This window comes from Scardinius erythrophthalmus, assembly GCF_964197995.2.
Source record: "Scardinius erythrophthalmus genome assembly, contig: HAP1_SCAFFOLD_81, whole genome shotgun sequence".
Lineage (NCBI taxonomy): Eukaryota > Metazoa > Chordata > Actinopteri > Cypriniformes > Leuciscidae > Scardinius > Scardinius erythrophthalmus.
In genome coordinates this window covers 21,093-41,523 of record NW_028296522.1, presented here as the reverse complement: position 1 = coordinate 41,523, position 20,431 = coordinate 21,093, and the positions used below count along the sequence as shown (strand labels likewise).

The window sequence follows — 20,431 nt, the reverse complement described above, 5'->3', positions numbered from 1 at the left end:
TGTATTGTCATATCTGTCAAATTCATGGGCCCATAACTTCAAAATGCTACAGAACAAATGTCTAACATTTTGAATGATGATAGTCAAGCACACTGCAAGGCTCCAGTGCAAAGTTTAACGCACCCTCAAGGGCAGCTGAGATATAGCGCCTCCAAATGGGCCAACAATGCAAATTCTCCTTTAACTGTATTTTCACATTTGTCAAATTCATGGGTCCATAACTTCACAATGCTACAGTAAAAAAAAATTAAAGTGTGAATGGTGACAGTCAAGCAAACTTGGTATAAGGCCTCAGTGCAACTTTTAACACACCCTCAAATTCAGCTGAAATATAGCGCCTCCAATGGGCCAACAATGCAATGGATATTCTAAGTGTATTGTCATATCTGACAAATTCATGGGTCCAAAATTTCAAAATGCTACAGTACAAATGTCTGAAATTGGGCATGATGATAGTTAAGCACACTGGGTATAAGGCCCCAGTGCAACTTATAACGCACCCTCTGAGGTGGCTGAGAAACAGCACCGTGAAATGGGCTGAAAATGCCAGTCGGTTCGTACATTGTGTAATGTCAAGTTTAAAGGTTCATAACAAAATAATTCCACAGTAAAAACTGCTTAAAATTTGGATTTCGTTAGAGGAGTAGCTCTACTATAAAGGGCTCATGTCCACTTTAACGCACCCTCTCAGGCGACTGAGAAAGAGCACCGCGAAATGGGCAGACAGTGCAATAGGCGGCTCTTTTGTGTAATGTAAATTTCAAAGCTTTATAAAAAAATAATTCCAAAGTAAAAACTGCTTAAAATTTTTATTTCATTAAAGGAGTAGTTCGACTATAAAGGACTTATGTCCACTTTAACGCATCCTCTGAGGCTCCCGAGAAACAGCACCGCGAAATGGGCAGAAAATGCAATAGGCGGCTCATTGTGCATTGTATAATGTGCCAAGTACAAAGCTTAATAAAAAATAATTCTACAGTAAAAATATCTGAAATTGTGCATGATGATAGTCAAGCACACAGGGTGTAAAGCACCAGTGAAACGCCCCCAAATTTGAATGCCCCCAAATGGGCCAACAATGTGATAACTTTTCTGACTGTATTGTCAGATTGGGTCCATATCTTTAAAATGGTACAGTAACCATGCAATGGCTATTTCAAGTCAATTCAGTTTAATTCATACATTAATTTGTATAACGCTTTTCACAATACATAAAATTTCAAATCAGCTGTACAGAAAATGCAGGTTTCTATGTTACAAAGCCACAATAGCATTTTATGAGATATCAGAAAGTACAGTAATAAGATAAATTACAGTATTTACAAATATCATATATGCATTTAAGCAAAATCTGTGTGCATGTTAAAGCAATGATGAAATTAACATTGTGTATAATCTTCATCCATGTTTGATGTTCTCTGGAGTCCTTGCAGGGGTGGGTTTCATCTATTCAAAGGTGTTGGGTCATCTCAAGTCTTCATAAGAGGCTGGATCCAAGCTGGAGCTGGCATAATCTCTAGTTACCCCGTGAAACTGAATTTTTTAATAATTGTTTTAATATTTTTTTTTTTATTCAATTGATTTATAAATGCATTCAAATTATGTTTTTTGCAATAATTAAAGAATGATGTAGTCCTAATTATATTTTTAAGAGTCATTTTATGTGTCATTATTATTTGTTATTTACCTTTCAAAATAGTTTATTATTCTTTTCTGAAAATAGATACAATAGAAACAGGGTCCCTAAAAAGTATGAATAAGAGAAAAACCACATGGTCCCTAAATTGAGCAGATGACATGTACAATAATTAAAGAATACTGTAATTATATTTGTGTGCCTTTATATTTTTACAGTCCATTTTCGCTGATATATCAGTATTATTTGCGTTTAAACATTGTTTATTATTCTTTTATTCTGAAAGTGTATTTTAAGGTGGAACGGATAGCATCAATAAGAAGCTGCGAATAAGAAGCTGGATTCAGCCCAAGATTTTTTAGAGTGTATATATATCTCACTTCTTTTTTTATATTGTTTGTATTGTAGGCCTCATTGACATGACAGCTAGTAGCAACGATCCTCAACAAACCTTGTGTCCATACCGTTGTGATGAATCCAATCTTCAACCAGATGGAACTGAATTAAATATTTTGAATGTTCTTATCCAATCTGAGCTCCGACCTGTAATGCTGCCTGAATCATAATCATGATTAGGCTAATCATGATTAGGTTCGTTTGTTGGCCAGAGGAGAACTGCCCCGTCAACTGAGCCTGGTTTCTCCAAAGGTTTTTTCTTTCTTTCTTTCTTTTTTCCATTCTGTCACCTCATGGAGTTTGGGTTCCTTGCCAATGTCGCCTCTGGCTTGCATAGTCAGGGACAATTAATATTCAACAATATTATCGATCCGACTCCATTGACACCATTATTATGAGAACTGAAATGAGCTGGACGATGACATAATGTTTTCTCCAGAGCTGCTGTTCAGATAAAGGAACTAAATTTATAACTACTGATTTTTAAAATGGATATGAACAAACACTGGATGTCCTTAAACTGGACAATGACACTATTTTCATCTACAGCTGCTGTAGCCTACAGCCAAAACAAACTTAGTTGCATTATATAAAAAGCGCTATATAAATAAAGGTGACTTGACTTGACTTGAATTGTATTGTATGTGAGGTTTGCAGTTTTTGCAAATTCTGACTTTATAACTCGCAATTGTGAGATAAAAAGTCGCAATTATCATTTAATTTTTTTTTTATTTTGTGGCGGAAACAAGCTTTTATAATTGCGTGTTATAGTCAGAATTGTGAGATAAACTATTCCGAGGTAAAAAAAAAAAAAAAAAAAAAAAAAGTCCGTCTTTTTCCCCCCTTAGAATTGGACTTTATATCTCACAATTGTGAATTTATATCTCACAATTCTGAGAAAATATGTCAGAATTGCGATATATAAACTCGCAATTGCGTGTTATAAAGTCAGAATTGCGTGATATAAAGTCGCAATTGTGAGAAAAAAAGTCAGAATTCTGACTTTATAACACGCACTTTATATCTCGCAATTCTGACTTTATAACACGCAATTGCGACTTTAACTCTCGCAATTCTGACTTTATAACACGCAATTGTGGCTTTATTTCACACAATTGCGACTTTATATCTCGCAATTCTGACTTTAACACGCAATTGTGACTTTATTTCACGCAATTCTGAATTTATATCTCGCAATTCTGACTTTATAACACGCAATTGCGACTTTATTTCACGCAATTCTGGCTTTATCTCGCAATTCTGAGAAATTAAAGTCAGGATTGCGAGATGTAAACTCGCAATTGTGAGATAAAAGTCGCAATTATCATTTAATTTTTTTTTTTTTTTTTTTTTTTTTTTTTGTGGCGGAAACAAGCTTCCATACATCTCCTCCCTTGACAGCCAGTATTAAAACAGACCTGCCTCTTTCTACCTTGGCGTTATGCCTTTTTGAACTAACCTTGAAGGTTCCCCTGGAGGAGGGGCTCTGCTCTAATCTGTAGAGAGGCGGTATCTGACGCGTGATGTCACGGCCACGTCATCATCAGCTGCTATAATCAGCCTATGCTTGTGGTGATTCCCAGTGTACAAGGGTTTATCTTTGAACGTCTCACATCCACGTATCTGTGAGCATATTTACATCTTTGCACATCACAAACGGCGTTAGCACTAGTCCAATCGGAATCATGTCTGTAGCGGGACTGAAGAAACAATTCCACAAAGCCACTCAGGTAAGAAGCAACGGTAATGAAATGAATCATTCTCTTGACCATTACATGCGTGAAAATGGGTTTGCTGCAGTGCTACAGCAGACAGAGCAGCTTGTGTCCTGAATCGTAATGCGGATCTTTACGCGGAACAGTGTGTGCTTCTTTGAACGCACCGTAATATGATGTATAAAAAAATAAATGCACTAACATTGTTACTAGCAGGCTAGTCACTGTCGTCTAAAATCAATTAATTCAGATGAATGTATGTTCAATGTGTTGCTGTTTTTATCAGGTGTTATTTGCACCGATTAAATGACACCGTGTGAACATGAATATTTAAGATGCGTAGATGAGTTGTTACATAATAGCTTATATCCTTAAATTGACCTCGATGCCCTCTAAAACAATCCTGATGCTGTGACTCTTAAAAGCCATGATGATCTAAAGCCACCACATAGCCTTTAGGGTCCAATACTGGATGGCATTTTAATTCAGAATTTTTTTAATATTTTCTATTTCCATTTTAATATCTTAAAGTAATAAAATATATATATATATATATATATATATATATATATATATATATATATATATATACATACATACATACATACATACATACATACATACATACATACATATATGTATATGTTCTGGTGCCATCAGACTAGGTTGAGCCCGAGCCACTCCTGGGTTTGTCTGTTTTGTCCATCTAGTGTCCTTGCCTGAAGCTTTCCCTTGCATTAATCAAAATCTCATTGAAGGCTAACAGTTTGTGCAACAAAGGTTTTGGAGGAAGTATCTGTCATTTTAATGATAGTTGTGGAACAGCAGCATTGGAACCACTTTTCTCAAATGCTTAAGGCATCACCCCAGCATCCCTTAACATAGTGGTTCTCAAACCCGGTCCTGATAATGTGAATCACGTTTGTTTGATTTAAAAAAAAAAAATAATAAATAAATAAATAAATAAAAAGAGAACAAGAGAGAGATATTCAAAATATGCACTGTTGGGGGGGGGGGGGGGCTCCAGGGACAAGGTTTAACTAATATGACAGCTGGCTCTCTGCATCTTTTTGAAGGCCATCTGTTTTAAAGGGAATATGCATTTCTGTGAGTTGTGGAGGTGGACTTGCATCTCGCTGCCTGATATTAAACAACATAATCTGCCTCATTCCGACCAATCGTCAGGCTCTGACATCATCAGTGCATGCTGCGCAGTGGAGAGGGTGGCATGACTCAGAGCTGCTCTGTAGAACAGATGGTTCCTCAAACACACTGCTCCTTCTCACAGCTTGCTGTGTACTTTATATACAATATTCATGCAGTCTTGCAGTCGTGACAAAATATAGTGCCTGTTTGGTGAAATGTTTTTTTTTTTTTCTTATTTATCTCTTTTCAGTTATGTAGAGGCAGGTTTATCCTGTTTCACCTGCATTATTTATTCTTGGAAATTTGCTTCTATAGTGAATATGTGCTATAAAAGCACAACACTTGTTTTACTACATGCCCTCTGGCTTTTCCTTGTCCAGAATGATATTTACATAAAGAGAAGTGAGATTTCATGTAAATTGTCTAAACATGGATGTTTGTAGTTATACAGAAGTTTTGTTTTGGAAATGTACTTCACTTTTATAAAATTGAGTTTGTTTAACCTGACAATTCTAGCTTGTAATACAAAGAGCCTGCTTATAAAGTTAAATTGCCATTCATCTACTACGCTTTTCATTTTATTTTCATCACGTTTTTGTGTAATGCAAAAGACTGAAGCGAAAGATCAGAGATTATCTGCCTCCTGTTCACTGTTGGGTATTTGGGGATGGATGAAAACTTGGATTTGTGAGTTGAGATCGTCACAATCAGTCATTCTCTGTTATTCTGGTCTCATACAGTACTGTACTTAAAAGTGTAGAAGTGTGACCCCTGGCCCTTTCTTTAGCTTTTCTCTCTTGCTTTCTTTGATGTAAGGCGTTGCTTATGCACCACAGCGCCTGTCTCAAACGTGGTTGATGTTTTATTCTTTCTCTATTACAAATTCTAGACATTGCTTACTGCGGTGTTTTTCCTATTTAAGTTGTCAGCTATACCACATACTTGGCAAGCCAGTGTTTTTAAAATAATCCTGGACAATATATTTTTGTTAACTAGTCTATCTTTATTAATGAGTGCAAACAAGGATTTTTTAACTCTCAAAGGATGAGAAATATATTATTTTCTTTGTCTCTTTAGTCTCTTATGGTTCATTCTTTTGATGTATTGTATCTTAGTGAATTGCATCTTGTATTTGGACAGGTGTAAAATTATGTTTAGCATCATAGATTCGCTATAATATGTCTACCAGTTTCTCTTATTTCAAAAACTATTATCAAACAGGTGAGCTGTCTAGTGTCTACCAATACAGGATTTTTAAGCATCCCATGTGAAGTCTCTGACATAAATGCTGTCTCAAATTGTAGAAAGCAGATTATACTAAAATATCCTTATATCCTAAAATAGTACCTTCAGGATATAATGTCTTTATAGTGTTATACAGGTGATCTTGTTGTTAGGACTAAATGAGTACAATTTTGTCATTGGGGGAAAAAGGCATTGCTTTTTTTTATTTTTATTTTTTTTTTAGAGAGAATTAGTCATTTGTTAATTTGAAAGTCCTTCTAGCCACTTATAATGTCAGTTCCCTCTGATCATATAAAACGCAAGCGGTGTAGTGGTGAAGGTGATAGGGTATTTAAATTGTTTACTCTCTACTATCCTAATAGGCTTACTATCTTGATAAGATTTTATAAGCCAACTTAGGGTTAATTATATGGTAATTTTATAAACATTATCTTAAAAAGTGGTGTTTTGGTCTGTCAGTGTCCCATGTAGCCTACCTGGGCCTGTTGCAATTTTGTTCGAATCTCCAGGGATGCCTGCAGGGTTTCATCTGAGGGTGTGCACAGAGGGGAAATTTATTTTATTTTTTATATTATACAAACACCACTAAAAAGTTCACATTTAATATATGCTCATGTTAAAAATTCAACGCTGAGAGAAATTTAAACTTACACACTTCTATAATACTTGAGACTCTTTCAACAAACAATCAGTGAGAGCAACGGAAGAGATCAAAGGCATTTTAAACATTTTAAAACACAAAAATTGCAAAAAGCAACAACATGTTCAAAGACATTTATCTAGCGCATGTTCACATAGAGAAAAAAAATAAAAAAATCAAGTGTGTTTGTGTTTGACACAAAAACATTTTTGGTGTGAATTGCCGCCTATTTACGTGTCGCAGAGCAGCAGCTGAATTTTCTCAATGATTCCTCCCCAAAAAATAGCCTTTTGTTTCATTTGTTTGTAGGTGAATATCTACTTCATTTAGCGCTGTTTGTCCTCTGCATCTTCAGTAATCTTGATACTGTCAGTTTCACAGATTGTCTATCTGTGAAATGGCTTCAGATGATTCAGGGAGTGACTCTGAACGAATGTGAATTGAACGTTTTGCAAAACCATTTGGCAAATTCACTGAAGCACTAACTAAAAAAATGGATTAATTCACAAATGATTGCCATCGCAGATTCAGTCGACAGTAATAAGGGGCACACAATAACTGCGTACTAAAATGTTTCTTAGGTCGCTCATGGTTGTATAGGCAACACTACTAACCTCTGATTCGGAACCTCTTATTCTTACAGTAGAATAGGCTGCCATGTTTTGTGAATCATAGGTTTTCAGTTCTTGTAGGGTTGGTGGAAAAAGCGACATCATATACAGGTTGTGTGACCTCAAAAACCATGAACAAAACCATGCAAGCTAAAAGGAAGATAAATTATGAAACCACATTGTTAACTTGAAATGAGGACAAACGAATCATCGTTTGTGCTGACCACCATGTGCTTTGTGCTGTGGTGGCTGCAAAGAGCATGAAACCATCAAAATTCTAGAGATATTTAGAAACCATTTACGAAAAGTCATGTCGTGTATAATTCTGAATATTGTTGGGCTTATTGCAGCGTTTGATTTTAAGGATGTTTGTTAACTTTTAGGAACTGCATTGGATTTAAATAGAAAGCAAAAGAGCTACTTTTTTTTTTAGACTAAATCATTAGATTTTTTTTTTTTACTTGCTTTTTATTTAAGGGTAAACCAAGAAGAACCTATCCCAGATAGTCACACCAGGATTGCAAAATGCAATCTTTGTTATTTAGAATTAATAGATTCATAGTGCACTGTCAGAACTGTGTGTAAATTTTTAGACCATTTTCTATTTCTGTATAACACTCTGGACACATTAAAGCGTAGTCGCTTCAAGCCCCCTAATATGCCTACAGTATTTGTTTGACAATAACTTACTTGTGTGGCAAATATCTAAATTGGATTCTTTAAGGAATGCTCCGTTGTTAGGGTACAAGCTGTTTTGTCTAGTATAGAAGAAGATTGTTTAAGGCCTTGTGGGCTAATGCAGTAAATGGATAGGACATATGAAATTCACTTGTGTTCCAAATGAGAACGTCACTAATCTCTTCTGCCTCTGGTTTTATCTTTGTTATCTTGGTAGATTTCCATCATCTTAAACTCCCCAATTAATGGTCAACACAATACAACCTAATTGACTTGTTTAAGATGAACTTATACAAGACTACATGTTGCTCCAAAAAATAGAACATTAACATACACCATCTCATCATCAGAGATTGTGCTTACTCACTCAGTTCAAGACTTTGAATAAGTCAACACTTCCTTGTTTGTTTTTTAAACATCCACCAAAATAGAATATACTATATAAACTATAACTTTCTATTAGCCTTGCTTATCTATTCTATTCTATTCTATTCTATTCTATTCTATTCTATTCTATTCTATTCTATTCTATTCTATTCTATTCTATTCTATATTCATCTATGAATCATCACTTAGTTGTAGTCTAAAGATACTTCAGTAAATGCTAGGGTAAGGGCTCATCCTGCTTTTACGTAATGGCTGTGTGAGGCTTAAAAATTACGTCACTATCACAATAACATTACTGCTTTTCCCATAGAATCAAAATGACTCTGGATTGACACAGGCACTTGTCCTTGGTATTTTATTAAGATTAGGGTTGAAGCAATCATGATCTCGTCTTTCTTTTTGAATGTATATGAATGTCACCATATGATCACTGCTGTGTCATCCTGTATTCAGCGCTTCTGCTACCTTCAGCATTGTTATACATGCACTCCAGCAAGGGCCCCCATGTCCCCACACACTTGTTTACAGGGTGTCCCCTGGATTTAGCTGGCCCTTTTGGACTCTTGAGTAGGCTACTACATTTCCCTTTACATGTCTGTTTAAATTCCCATGAATGCTCAGTTTTTTTTTTCTTTCACCAGCCATTAAACATAATTTTACTGTTGTTTTTTTGCCGTTTGTTCCAACATGTTTCATGATGTGGTTTACTTTTGCAAAGTTTTTTTTTTTTTTTTTTTTTTAGATACTATTGGTTAAGAATGATTTTATTAATTAAAACGTTATTGCTATCTAGCATTTAGAGCACACAAGAATATCTGTTGTTACTCAGAGGAAACAGACGCATGCCTCCTTTAGCCATCTTTATGCATGAGCTTTCTCAGCTGCCCTTAATTACACACACGCATAATAATAATAATAATAATAATAATAATAATAATAATGATAATAATAGAAGAGAGATACAGCCTCCCTGGAACTGGCCGTCCTACCAAAGGGATGTGCGTCCCTCTCTGCCATGCAGACAATCACAAATCAAGGGAGGACATCCTCCCATAACCTCCTTCATTTGTCCATCTATCTGTTCTATTTATAAAACGTTAATCTTTGGTGGTTGTAATCCAGGAGGCACAGACTCAGGGGAATATTTTAAGACTGCCTGACTGGAGGATGGGGGTGGAAATTTATCTTCTGTGCTGCTGTCACATTGGGCTTCATGTGAATGCCTTTTACCTAGTCAGTAGATTTCCAGGTAACAAGGTTGTTCCGAAACCTTTGGCAATCCCTGATTTAAGCATTTGGGTTTATACATGTATAAAAAAAAAAATACTAATTGTACAGAAAATAATTCTTAAATTTGTTTCTCTTATTTTTAATTATATTCAAAACTCTGTAAACTTACAAACAATTTGTAATTAACAAGATTGACTTATACTATTAATGAAATTACAGTAATGCAAAAATACTGCATTATTTATATTGTATTGTTTTGTTTTTTTGTAACTTAAGGATATGTTTATGTAAAATAAAAAATCTTTAATTATGTATCTCAGTATTTTAAAGGTTTATGTCCATACTAACAATTTATCATTATTCTTTGTATTGTTTTTTTTCTTAAGTAATTGTATTATTTTTATATTTAGGTGTACTTTTATATTCTGGAAACAAATATACTTTTTCTTTATTGTTTTTTGTTTTTTGTTTTTACATCAAAAAATGCCTACTATGGCCCTTTGCCAAATGTCGCACTTTTCGGTCTTGTGGACTTACAATGGCTGCCACGTGCGCATGTTCATTAAGTCTATGAGACCGTAGGGTATCCCATTAGTCATTTTTGGTCTCAGAAGGGTGCTCTCAAATGCCCCCTTTGCAGTTGATATTTGCCCTCGATGCGCACTGATGCGAGCTCTGCAGCAGACTTCTTCCCGACTGTCAAAGCGGCGTTATGTTACGATTGTGCAGACTTCGAAGGAAGACTGCGAGTGTTTAGGGTGCCATTTTGGACAGGGCCTCTGTTTTTAAAGGGTACAAAGGTGCACTGCTCTCCAGATTGAAACTTTTAGGCCTCTGCCCAGCCACACAACAGTTGATCCAAATTGCTTTACTAAGGAAATTGTGAATAAAGATGAGAAAAGCACACATATTGGCTTTTGGCTTGCTTAGTTGGGGACATTTAATATTCAACAATTTTATTGATCTGCCTTACTTAAAGGTGCATTGCGCAAGTCTCTGAGTTTTTGCAGAACTATGCCCCCTCTGGCAAGAAGCGAAACTGCAATATAGGCAATTTAATAGGCCCAGTCTCAAATTCCGACCCGAATCCCTCTTATTTATTTTACTGTACAGGATTATAGAGGCAATCGCAGTGATCAGAGAAGGGCTCATTCAGCCCATCAGGCAATTGTTCAAGCATGTATGGGTTAGAAAAACGGGTATTTTTAACATGAAATGTTGCGCAATGCACCTTTAAGGTGGATGATGATGCAATTTTCTTCTAGAAACAAACTTTGTTGTATTATTTTCATGTTATCACTGTGAAGCTGCTTTGATACAATCTGTATTGTAAAAAGCTCTATATAAATAAAGGTGACTTGACTTGACATCTTTACTAGCTCGAACTCTCCAAAAACCACCCATTAACGTTCACAAACACATTCATGGCATACAACCATTTTAAAGTATTGGTTATATGTTTTCTGATCAGAATATGCATTTGTTATGTACATATCATATGGTAATTTCAATGCATGAAAAAGAGTGTGTGTGTGTGTGTGTGTGTGTGTGTGTGTGTGTGTGTGTGTGTGAGAAACCCTGAGAAGAGTTTTTTTTTTTTTTTTTTTTTTTTTTACAATACTGGAATGTTTCCCTGCATGCAATGTGTGAACACACATTCATATATGGACAATTTAGTTGAGTCCACAGTTTGTCAAAAATGTGCATGTGTTTGTATTATGGGAAGACCTTGCTGTGAGGAGACATTACTAACCACTGAGCCATCATGCTGCTGCAAGCACTACAGTTTCGAAATGAATACATGCACATTCAAACTGCTCAATTATTTTTGAATTAGTCAGACAGCAAGGCCAACACTGTCATAATTGAACATAGCTTTGGCCAATCCATACAGACATTGTCTTCACTTCTGAATAACTAAAATGCATCACAGACTGTTACTTTCTACAGTGAGAAGTTTACTCAGTCCCATATCACGAATGCTATAATGGCATAATCACTGCAGTCAACAGCTTGAAGCATCTTTGCTGTTAAATAAAAGTCTGTAGACAAATGTTGTACTTTGTATGCAATTATGGCAGTGTTTGAAAATAAGTGTTACTGTGGACAGAGGATTAACCAACAGTTTGTGTAACACTGCAATACAGTAAAGGGCCAGATACAGAAATGTTTGCTTTGATTTTGTTAGGCAAGACATGTTCCTGAATCAACACATTTTGTTGATGCTGGTTCAACATCCCTACTATGTCTGAAAACATAGTCCTAACTCGATCTCTAAACCTAACCCATAACTTAACCCTAAAATCAGAGGGAAATGATAGGTGAATAGTGAATATTAAATCTTTCATAATAAATCTTTCATTTAAAAAAATTGTTCTGTAGTTGCAACGCTATTTCCTGTCTCTCCGTGTTGCTTTGAGGCTCCATGTTAATCTGACCATCATCCAGGAATCTGGCCAATGACAACTGTGTGCCTTTTACCGGTTAAATTTTACTACACATCTGTAGGAGTGTGTAGTGCTGCTCGCACTTCTACAGTCCTACTTCGATCAGCCTGCTAGTAATGGCTTTTACATGGATTATTACGTCTGACTGGCAAATTTGGGTTGTGGGATATTGATTTAGAATGACAAAGATTTACAATGGCTAATGGACATATTGCAAACTGCAGAAGGGAAATACCTTTTATTCTATATAATTTTTCTAGTTACATAAAGATGTAGTGCATTAAAGTGAGATGCTAATCGTGATGTTTTATGTCCTACCAGTTTCTGTTACTGTGTTTTGTTAGTAAGCTATGTGTTAATACTGTCAGCTAGGCCTGGGCAATATGATGATTATGTGGCGATGATGACTATCGTTAGAGATTTTTGTATAATTTTTTTTTATATCGCGAAATGTAAATATATCCGATTATCACAGTGCTACTTAGTTATTGAAAGAAACATGCATGAATGAGGAATAACATTGTCCCTACCCATTAAGGCTGGGTGATATGGCCAAATAAATCATATCTGTATGTGGACATACTCATTATCATATTCTCACCCTTAAGTTTTTCTATTTGGATAAAAAACGATATATTTAAAAAAATATCACATATGTTATAACATTTAATGTTATTTCACATCCTGCCCAATGTTCTCCTACAAACAATGTTCATATTGAAGGCTATTAACAAATTTCACGAGTTCACACTTACATACAATTACAGGGAGTAAAGTTTAATGCGTATTTGGCGTGCTGTCCGGGGGGGAGGGCTCCGAGCTCAGAGTTCGCCCCGAACCCAGAGTACTTCCCTCGTATGTAAATGTTTAGGATTAGAAGTGTGGAGAAGGGGTGGTGGAGGGATGCTGCTAAACTGTCAATGAATTGAGGTGAGACTGCTGAATATATACACCTCTTATCGTTGATTGCTGAGTGCTCTCTGCTTGTGTTAATTATCTGAACGTGCTCCTCCCGAACTTTGTTAATAAAACATCATATAGTGAATGTAACCATGTAGGCTATGCTATATATTATGTGCAAAACAATCACATCACATTAAATTCTAACATTGCATTTTTACAATTATTTACATTGTAGGCTATTTTACTCCGAATTATTGCACTCCTATTCAATTGTGTTCAGTTTGTTTGGCGCGCTCGTTCAGTGAAGTCTAGCGGATACTTGCTTGCAGAAGGCGCATCCACTCCTGACAACAAAGTGGAAATATTTGCATGACTTTCTAACATTTATGATGTTTGTTAGATTGAGAATATACCTGTGAAATGTAGGTTATGTAGGCTACCTGAAACTGTCAGAGTATCTCTCAGGGCAAGCCACATTAAACTATTTATGATAACTATATCTTACAAGTTATTTTTGAAGCCCTTAATATAAAGCATGTCTTCTGTTTAGGTCAAATTGGATTGTGCACTTTCCGTCCAGCAGCTCACTGCGTGCTCTGCTATTTTTCAGATGCGCTCGTATCAAACTGTATTTTGATATAAACGGTATTATCACCTCATTCAATATCGGTTATAAAAAAATACATCAATATCATACAAACTTGCAATACCGCCCAGCAGGGGCACCGCTAGCAATTTTGGGCCCTTTGAAAGAAAATGAGGTTGGACCCCCTACTGCATCCATTCCATTAAAAGAATCGATCTCTGGGGGCCCCAAAAGTGCGTGGGCCCTTAGAATCGTCCTAACTCCCTCCCCCCCCCCTTAGCGGGGTGCCGCCCAGCCCTCCTACCCACCATACCCGAGATCCAGTTTCCATTGGTTAAAATTTCAAATGTCATTCAGAGTTTTTCCTAGCTCAAAATGAAGTGGTGGTGGTAAAATCCTGATCATGTGCACACATGCAAGTGTACTGCGTCTTTAACTGGCTAAAGAAAACACTTTTTACATGGAGGTATTTTAATAATAAAATAATTTGATCTTTATTTTGAGAACACTATCATATACAATGTTTCCCATAGGATATTGTGAGATTGTGGTGGGTGGACCTCAGTCCATCCAAGCCGGTCCAGGTTGGGGTCATGCCCCCAACACTCCACCCCCCCAGGAAGAAAATTTTGTACATTTTAAAGCTAAATTCATTAATCTGTTGCACTTTGAGAGTTAAAAATTAAGAGCTCCAACCCATGTTCAGTGTGCAAATTGAACAAAGAAAAAGTTTGTGCAATGGGACTTGTGTGCTAGAGATGCGCGGATCAGCTCTAACATCACCTGGATCCGCTGTTAAAAATAAACAATCCACCCACCCGAACCTATGATTTTCTTTGATTTAGATATCCGCACCCGATCGCCACATTCTCATGTGTTCTCATGATATCTAATTTTTTTTGTGTGTGTGTGTTTTATATAATGACCACTAGGAGGTACTTGAGGCATATGTTTTCCCTTATGACAGTGGTTCTCAATCCTGGTCCTGGGGACCCACAACTCTGCACATTTTATATGTCTTCTTTATCTGACACTCCCAGTTCAGTTCATAGAGCTCTTTCCTAACGAGATGATGATCTGAATCAGGTGTGTTAAATGAGGGAGACATACAAACTGTGCAGAGCTGTGGGTCCCCAGGACCAGGATTGAGAACCACTGCCTTATGAGATATGTTGTTGTTGAAATTAAAAGAGTGATGCGTGTTCTACCGAGAAATGTGAGTTCCGTGACTCTATGAAAATCAACACATTAACGTTTTATCACTCATCCACCCACAACCCACCCGCAATTATTAAAATTGGAATGTTAATTTTATTACTTTATCGCCCGACCCGCCGATTATCCGTAGTGTTCGGATATAACCGTGATTCGCGGATCTGTATCGTGTACTCTCAGAATGACTTGAGCCCCATCTGAATTTTGTCGACAGTTGGAGGTGGGATGAAATTTCACGGAGGTAGTTCTCTATGCAGGAAAAACCCTGACGTTGGAAAGTTTGCATCACGATCGCGACGTGATCAGATCCCACAAGTAATTTAGACAAACAGCATGTAATGTCACTCCATGAGGATTTTCTCAAGTTCTATGCATCAAGTTATGTTATATGTGGGCTTGTTTGAGTCAAGACAACCTGGTCTAAATTAAGACTTTTTTTAAACTATGGTTTACTAATGTTTTTATCTTTATAGGCTACTGTTTACATGTGCGTCTGCGGCAATTTTTACTTGTGATTATCGGCCAATACCGATCTGCGGTTGATCAATCAGAGCATTCCTAGTTTTAGGCTATTAAACAAATTTATATTAATTTGTGGGTACGTTTTCCCCCTCATGATCCAGAAGTTTTGGGAATGAAAGTCTTCTGACACATGATCATCAGAGGAAGTGAGTATTCATGCCATACTACTGTTGGCCTAAATGGTTCCGTGCCCGCGTATGTGTGAGGAAATGCGTGTGAACACAGAGGCAAAGCATGCAAACTTTGCTCAAAGACACCACTCTGGTTCAAACTTTTCTTATTCAGTTTAAAGATATAGCTCACCTATGGAAGCTTGTTTCCGCCACTGAATAAAACATTTTAAAAGATAATTGCGACTTTTTATCTCACAATTGCGAGTTTACATCTCGCAATTCTGACTTTATATCTCAGAATTCTGACTTTATATCTCAGAATTCTGACTTTATATCACGCAATTGGGAGATATAAAGTCAGAATTGCATGATATAAAGTCGCAATTGCGTGTTATAAAGTCAGAATTGTGAGATATAAACTATTCTGAGGTAAAAAAAAAAAAAGTCCGTCTTTTTTTCCCCCCTTAGAATTGGACTTTATATCTCACAATTCTGAGAAAAGATGTCAGAATTGCGAGATATAAAGTCAGAATTCTGAGATATAAAGTCAGAATTGCGTGATATAAAGTCGCAATTGCGAGAAAAAAAGTCAGAATTCTGACTTTATAAGACGCAATTGCGACTTTATATCTCGCAATTCTGACTTTATATCTCAGAATTCTGACTTTATATCACGCAATTCTGACTTTATATCTCAGAATTCTGACTTTATTTCACGCAATTCTGACTTTATATCTCGCAATTCTGAGAAATAAAGTCAGAATTGCGAGATGTAAACTCGCAATTGTGAGATAAAAAGTCGCAATTATCTTTTATTTTTTTTATTTTGTGGCGGAAACAAGCTTCCATACTCACCTGTAATGAAAAACTCTCATAATTTTCTCACCCTTACATGTATGACTTACTTTCTTTTGGGAAATACAAAATATTTTGAAGAATGTTGGCAGCCAAACAACATTGTACCAAATTGGACAAATCACTTAAGATATCTGTCAAAAAAATCTTATTTTGTGTTCCAAGGAAGAAAATCAGTAATACATGTTTGAAAAGACATTGGGGTGAGGAAATTATGACAGAATTTCCATCCTTTAAGTATCTTGAGTACTCTAATGATCTCAAAGTACATTTTAAAGACATTTCACCCACTTTTCACCCAAAAACTGCTGCAATTAATAAAAAAATAAGTAGTGCTGTCAATCGATTAAAATAACTAATTGCAGATTTTTCTGTAATTCATTTTGATTAATCGCATATCAATATAATATTTTTATATTATAATTTCACATTAAATCTCCAAATGTAGAAACAACATAAAGATGGATTATTTTAAATGTGTAATGGCATCTTTTTACTAAGTACTATAAATGAAAGCCAGTATGGAGATCGATGCTATTATTGCTACCGTTTTTTGTTTTTGTTTTTGTTTATTCATTTTAGACATTAATTATAGCCATTCAACACTAATTTTTTTACCATTTAATAGGCTTTAAAAAAATAACAGCTTTTAATTTGCTAACTTAATTTGCGGCACTGGCTGGCACACTGTCTGAAGCGGCTTTCTGTGCTTGTGTCTGGATTGTACCGGAGAGGGCTGCTTCACAGTGCGCCAGTACCAAATTGAGTTCTCTTTTGAATCGTTTAAAACCACTTGAATGAATGATGGCACGATCATTTAATGTAACACAGGCAAAGGATGCCAGGAGAAAAAAACAGATGCTGCATTAATTGCGTTAAATATTTTTTAAATGAAAAGAAAAAACAAAATTGCTAAATGAATGCATTAATTTTGAGCCCTAATAAAAAATAAATTATTTGGTTGTATTTATTTTGTTGTACAAATTGGCATTTTTCTTGGTACAAAAATTGGTACAGCTGTGTTTACCTTGCTATGATACATCTGGAAAAAGGTGTCCATTGTTATGAATCCTCATATTCCTTCTTTTGGTAATTTCACATTTTTCTAATTGTACTGACATCTATTAGGTGAATATTTAAATTCATAAGCATGTTGTGAAATATGAAACATATTTTAATCAACGTAATCATAGTTTGTTTTGGATACCAAAACTCTGTGCTAACATGTTTTAGATAGCAGACAAAACAGGTGTCTTTTGACATGTTTTGGCTTTCCTGTTATGCCAGAAGGATCTAAACACATTTACACTCTGTGTTCATATAAGCCAGAATATCTCATAATGCCAGAATATCTCATAATGTCAAAATGCTGTTAAAGACAATCTAACTAAATATTGTTTACAAAAAAGGAAATGCCCCTTTTTAAGGACTTTTCAGTGAATCATAGTGTGTAATATTTTATTTTATTTTATTCTTAACCCCCTGAACCATCAAGGATCTGGCTAATTACTGGCCATTTGGAGGAGGATTGCTCCATTGCTTGATGATTATAGGCTATATATATATATATATATATATATATATATATATAATATATATATATACTGGCCCTGATAATACTTACCGCTTGCTCCATTTCAGTAAATCCGTTTTAGTGAATGAATAACTCTCACCCATTGCTCTATAGTTTTCTTCGTCAACAGCCGCTTGCACCTCCTGCTGGTGAGGTCGATTTACAGCTATGGAGATTATTAATCGTTTATCTACTGCTATTCCTGCCATTCCCGGATGTCAAATGTTGAATTTTCTGTTGAATTTGAACCACTGAATTTGTGGAAGCGAATTTGTAAAGCGAAATATAATGGACCGAAAATTGCCTGTTGAATATTATAGATTGTATTTTTAAACTGAATTAATATTTTGAAAGTGAAATCTGAAAGTTGAATATGGATTATTGAGTTTTTTTAATAATGAAAACGTGTGTGAAATGTTTTTGAATTGAAATATTCACAGCTTAAATGTACAACCATGTTGAATTTCAGCCCATAAAAATGCAAGCCCTGAAAATACAATGCATTAAAATGCATGCAGGGTTAATGCAATGCATATTTTGTTTAAGTATTGCAATTCGACAAGCTTTTTTGTTTCAAAAACATTTGTCATTATTTTACTTCCATATATGGAGCCCACAGGGATCAGTAGAATATTGTGGAAAACAATATAAAACTGTTTTGGAAAATACAAGATAAAATACAAAGCTAACAGAAAACCGCAAAATTTGTTCCTTTGTCCACTGTTTTAAAAGGTGATATCTTGATCGTAACCCTAAATGATAAGATTGGCACATGGAGAAATACCCTTTGTAGTTTTTCAGTTCCTCCTGGTGGTTCTGAAGAACTGTTTGTCAAGAAATTGTTGATAATGTGAATTTACATCTGAATAATGAAACGGTTTTAGAATCAATAGTGGTGTGGAAATGAAAATTTTGTAGATGTATCAGTTTTGTATTTGCTCAGTTTTAAGTTGAGAATATTTCATTCAACTTTGTATTAAAATGTATTGAAACATGTTCTACTGATAATCAGTACAGTATTTTAAATGTTAAATGCATTTCATTTCAACTTTGTACTGTATTTCTTCAAAAACATATTGTATTTCTTACATTTTCAGTTTTATACAGCAAATTTGTGCAGACTTATATAAAACAAAATAAAACTGTTAATTTACAATCTTGAGCATGCTTTAACACTTGAAGGTTTTTAATTGTAATTAAATAAGCTGTAAAATAACAGTGTTTCTCTGCAGAACTTTTAGTGTTTAGGCCTATTGAAAGTGTTGTATGGTAATAATCTAGGAAAAATGCGTAAAATAACAGTTTTTTACACTGTAAAAATTGTTCAAAAAAATAATAATAAAATAAAAAAGGTAAAATCTCTGCCAATTTTTTTTACTGTGTGTATATATTCTCTCTTTCTTTCTCTCTCTCTCTTTCTCTCTCCCCCTCTATTCAAAGTAACTCATCCAAACTGTATTTATTGTAGAGAGTATGAATTCAGATGAAATTAGAAGGAAATTCTATCCAAAATTTGAAATTATTTGCCCTGACTTCAGAAAGTAGAATTAGAAAACAATAATACACAACTTCAATATTTATTAGGTGAAAAAATAGATTGTATTTTACTACCGGTCTGTCAGAAAAAAAGGCAGGAGTAGACCAATCAGTCATGTGCTAATACCCAGCACACTGAATTCTAAATTGTTCATAGAATTCTAAAATGGTTATTTTTCAACAATTGTCATGCCAATAAAGCACATTTGTGTTACTGTAGCAGCAGAACAGATCGAATTGAATAGGAGTACAGGCCATGAGTATTAGGCCTACAAATTAAAGTTAGGAGAATTTTTAATTTATGAGATTAACTAAAATATTAATTAAGGCCTGTTTGAAATGTAGTACATTTGAGTATTTCTTATAATAAAATCATAGATTATATGACCGCTTTACAGAAAATGCATGTTTCTACATTACAATTTAGAGTTATCCGTTATCAAATGACTGTGTCCATCATGTCCATATATCAAAAATGTATAGTTGTAAGATAAATCATGCAGTTAGCTAACATGTATTAATTTTAGGCAAAAACAATGAGCTCATAATGATAATATATAGAAAATTTGGCTGTTGTGTATGTTGATTCAGAGTTGGGGTCATCTGAAGTCCTGGCAGGGGTTGGCGTCTTCTCTTTACAGGTGTTGGGTCATCTGAAATCTTCGTAAGAGGCTGGATCCAATCTGGAGCTGCCGTAATCTCTAGTTACCTCAGGATGGGCATCTCGAGGTAGAAATAGAAAAGCAAATTGAAAATACTTGGCGTAGCTTCTGTTCATAACATTTCAAGCAATAAATATAGTTTTGATCTGAACTGGAGTACATAGTTATGAGATGCTTTTTTTGTGGATGCTTAGCTAAAAAGATGTCTTTAATCTAGATTTAAACTGGGAGAATGTGTATAAACCCCAAATATTATCAGGAAGGCTATTCCAGAGCATAGTGTGTGTGTGTGTGTATGTATGTATGTATGTATGTATGTGTATATATATGTATAT

At 35.2% G+C, this 20,431-nt stretch overlaps 1 protein-coding gene across 1 annotated transcript in view; it reads left to right on the top strand.

The window, feature by feature from the left end:
• Positions 1–3,603: 3,603 nt before the first annotated feature.
• The window catches only part of LOC308686277 (endophilin-A1-like), a 32,137-nt gene continuing 15,309 nt past the window's right edge, over positions 3,604–20,431 (top strand). The window contains exon 1 of the mRNA XM_081394640.1: positions 3,604–3,762. Coding sequence (XP_081250766.1) covers positions 3,718–3,762 — 45 coding nt within the window. The 5' untranslated portion in view covers positions 3,604–3,717. The remainder of the gene's footprint in view (positions 3,763–20,431) is intronic.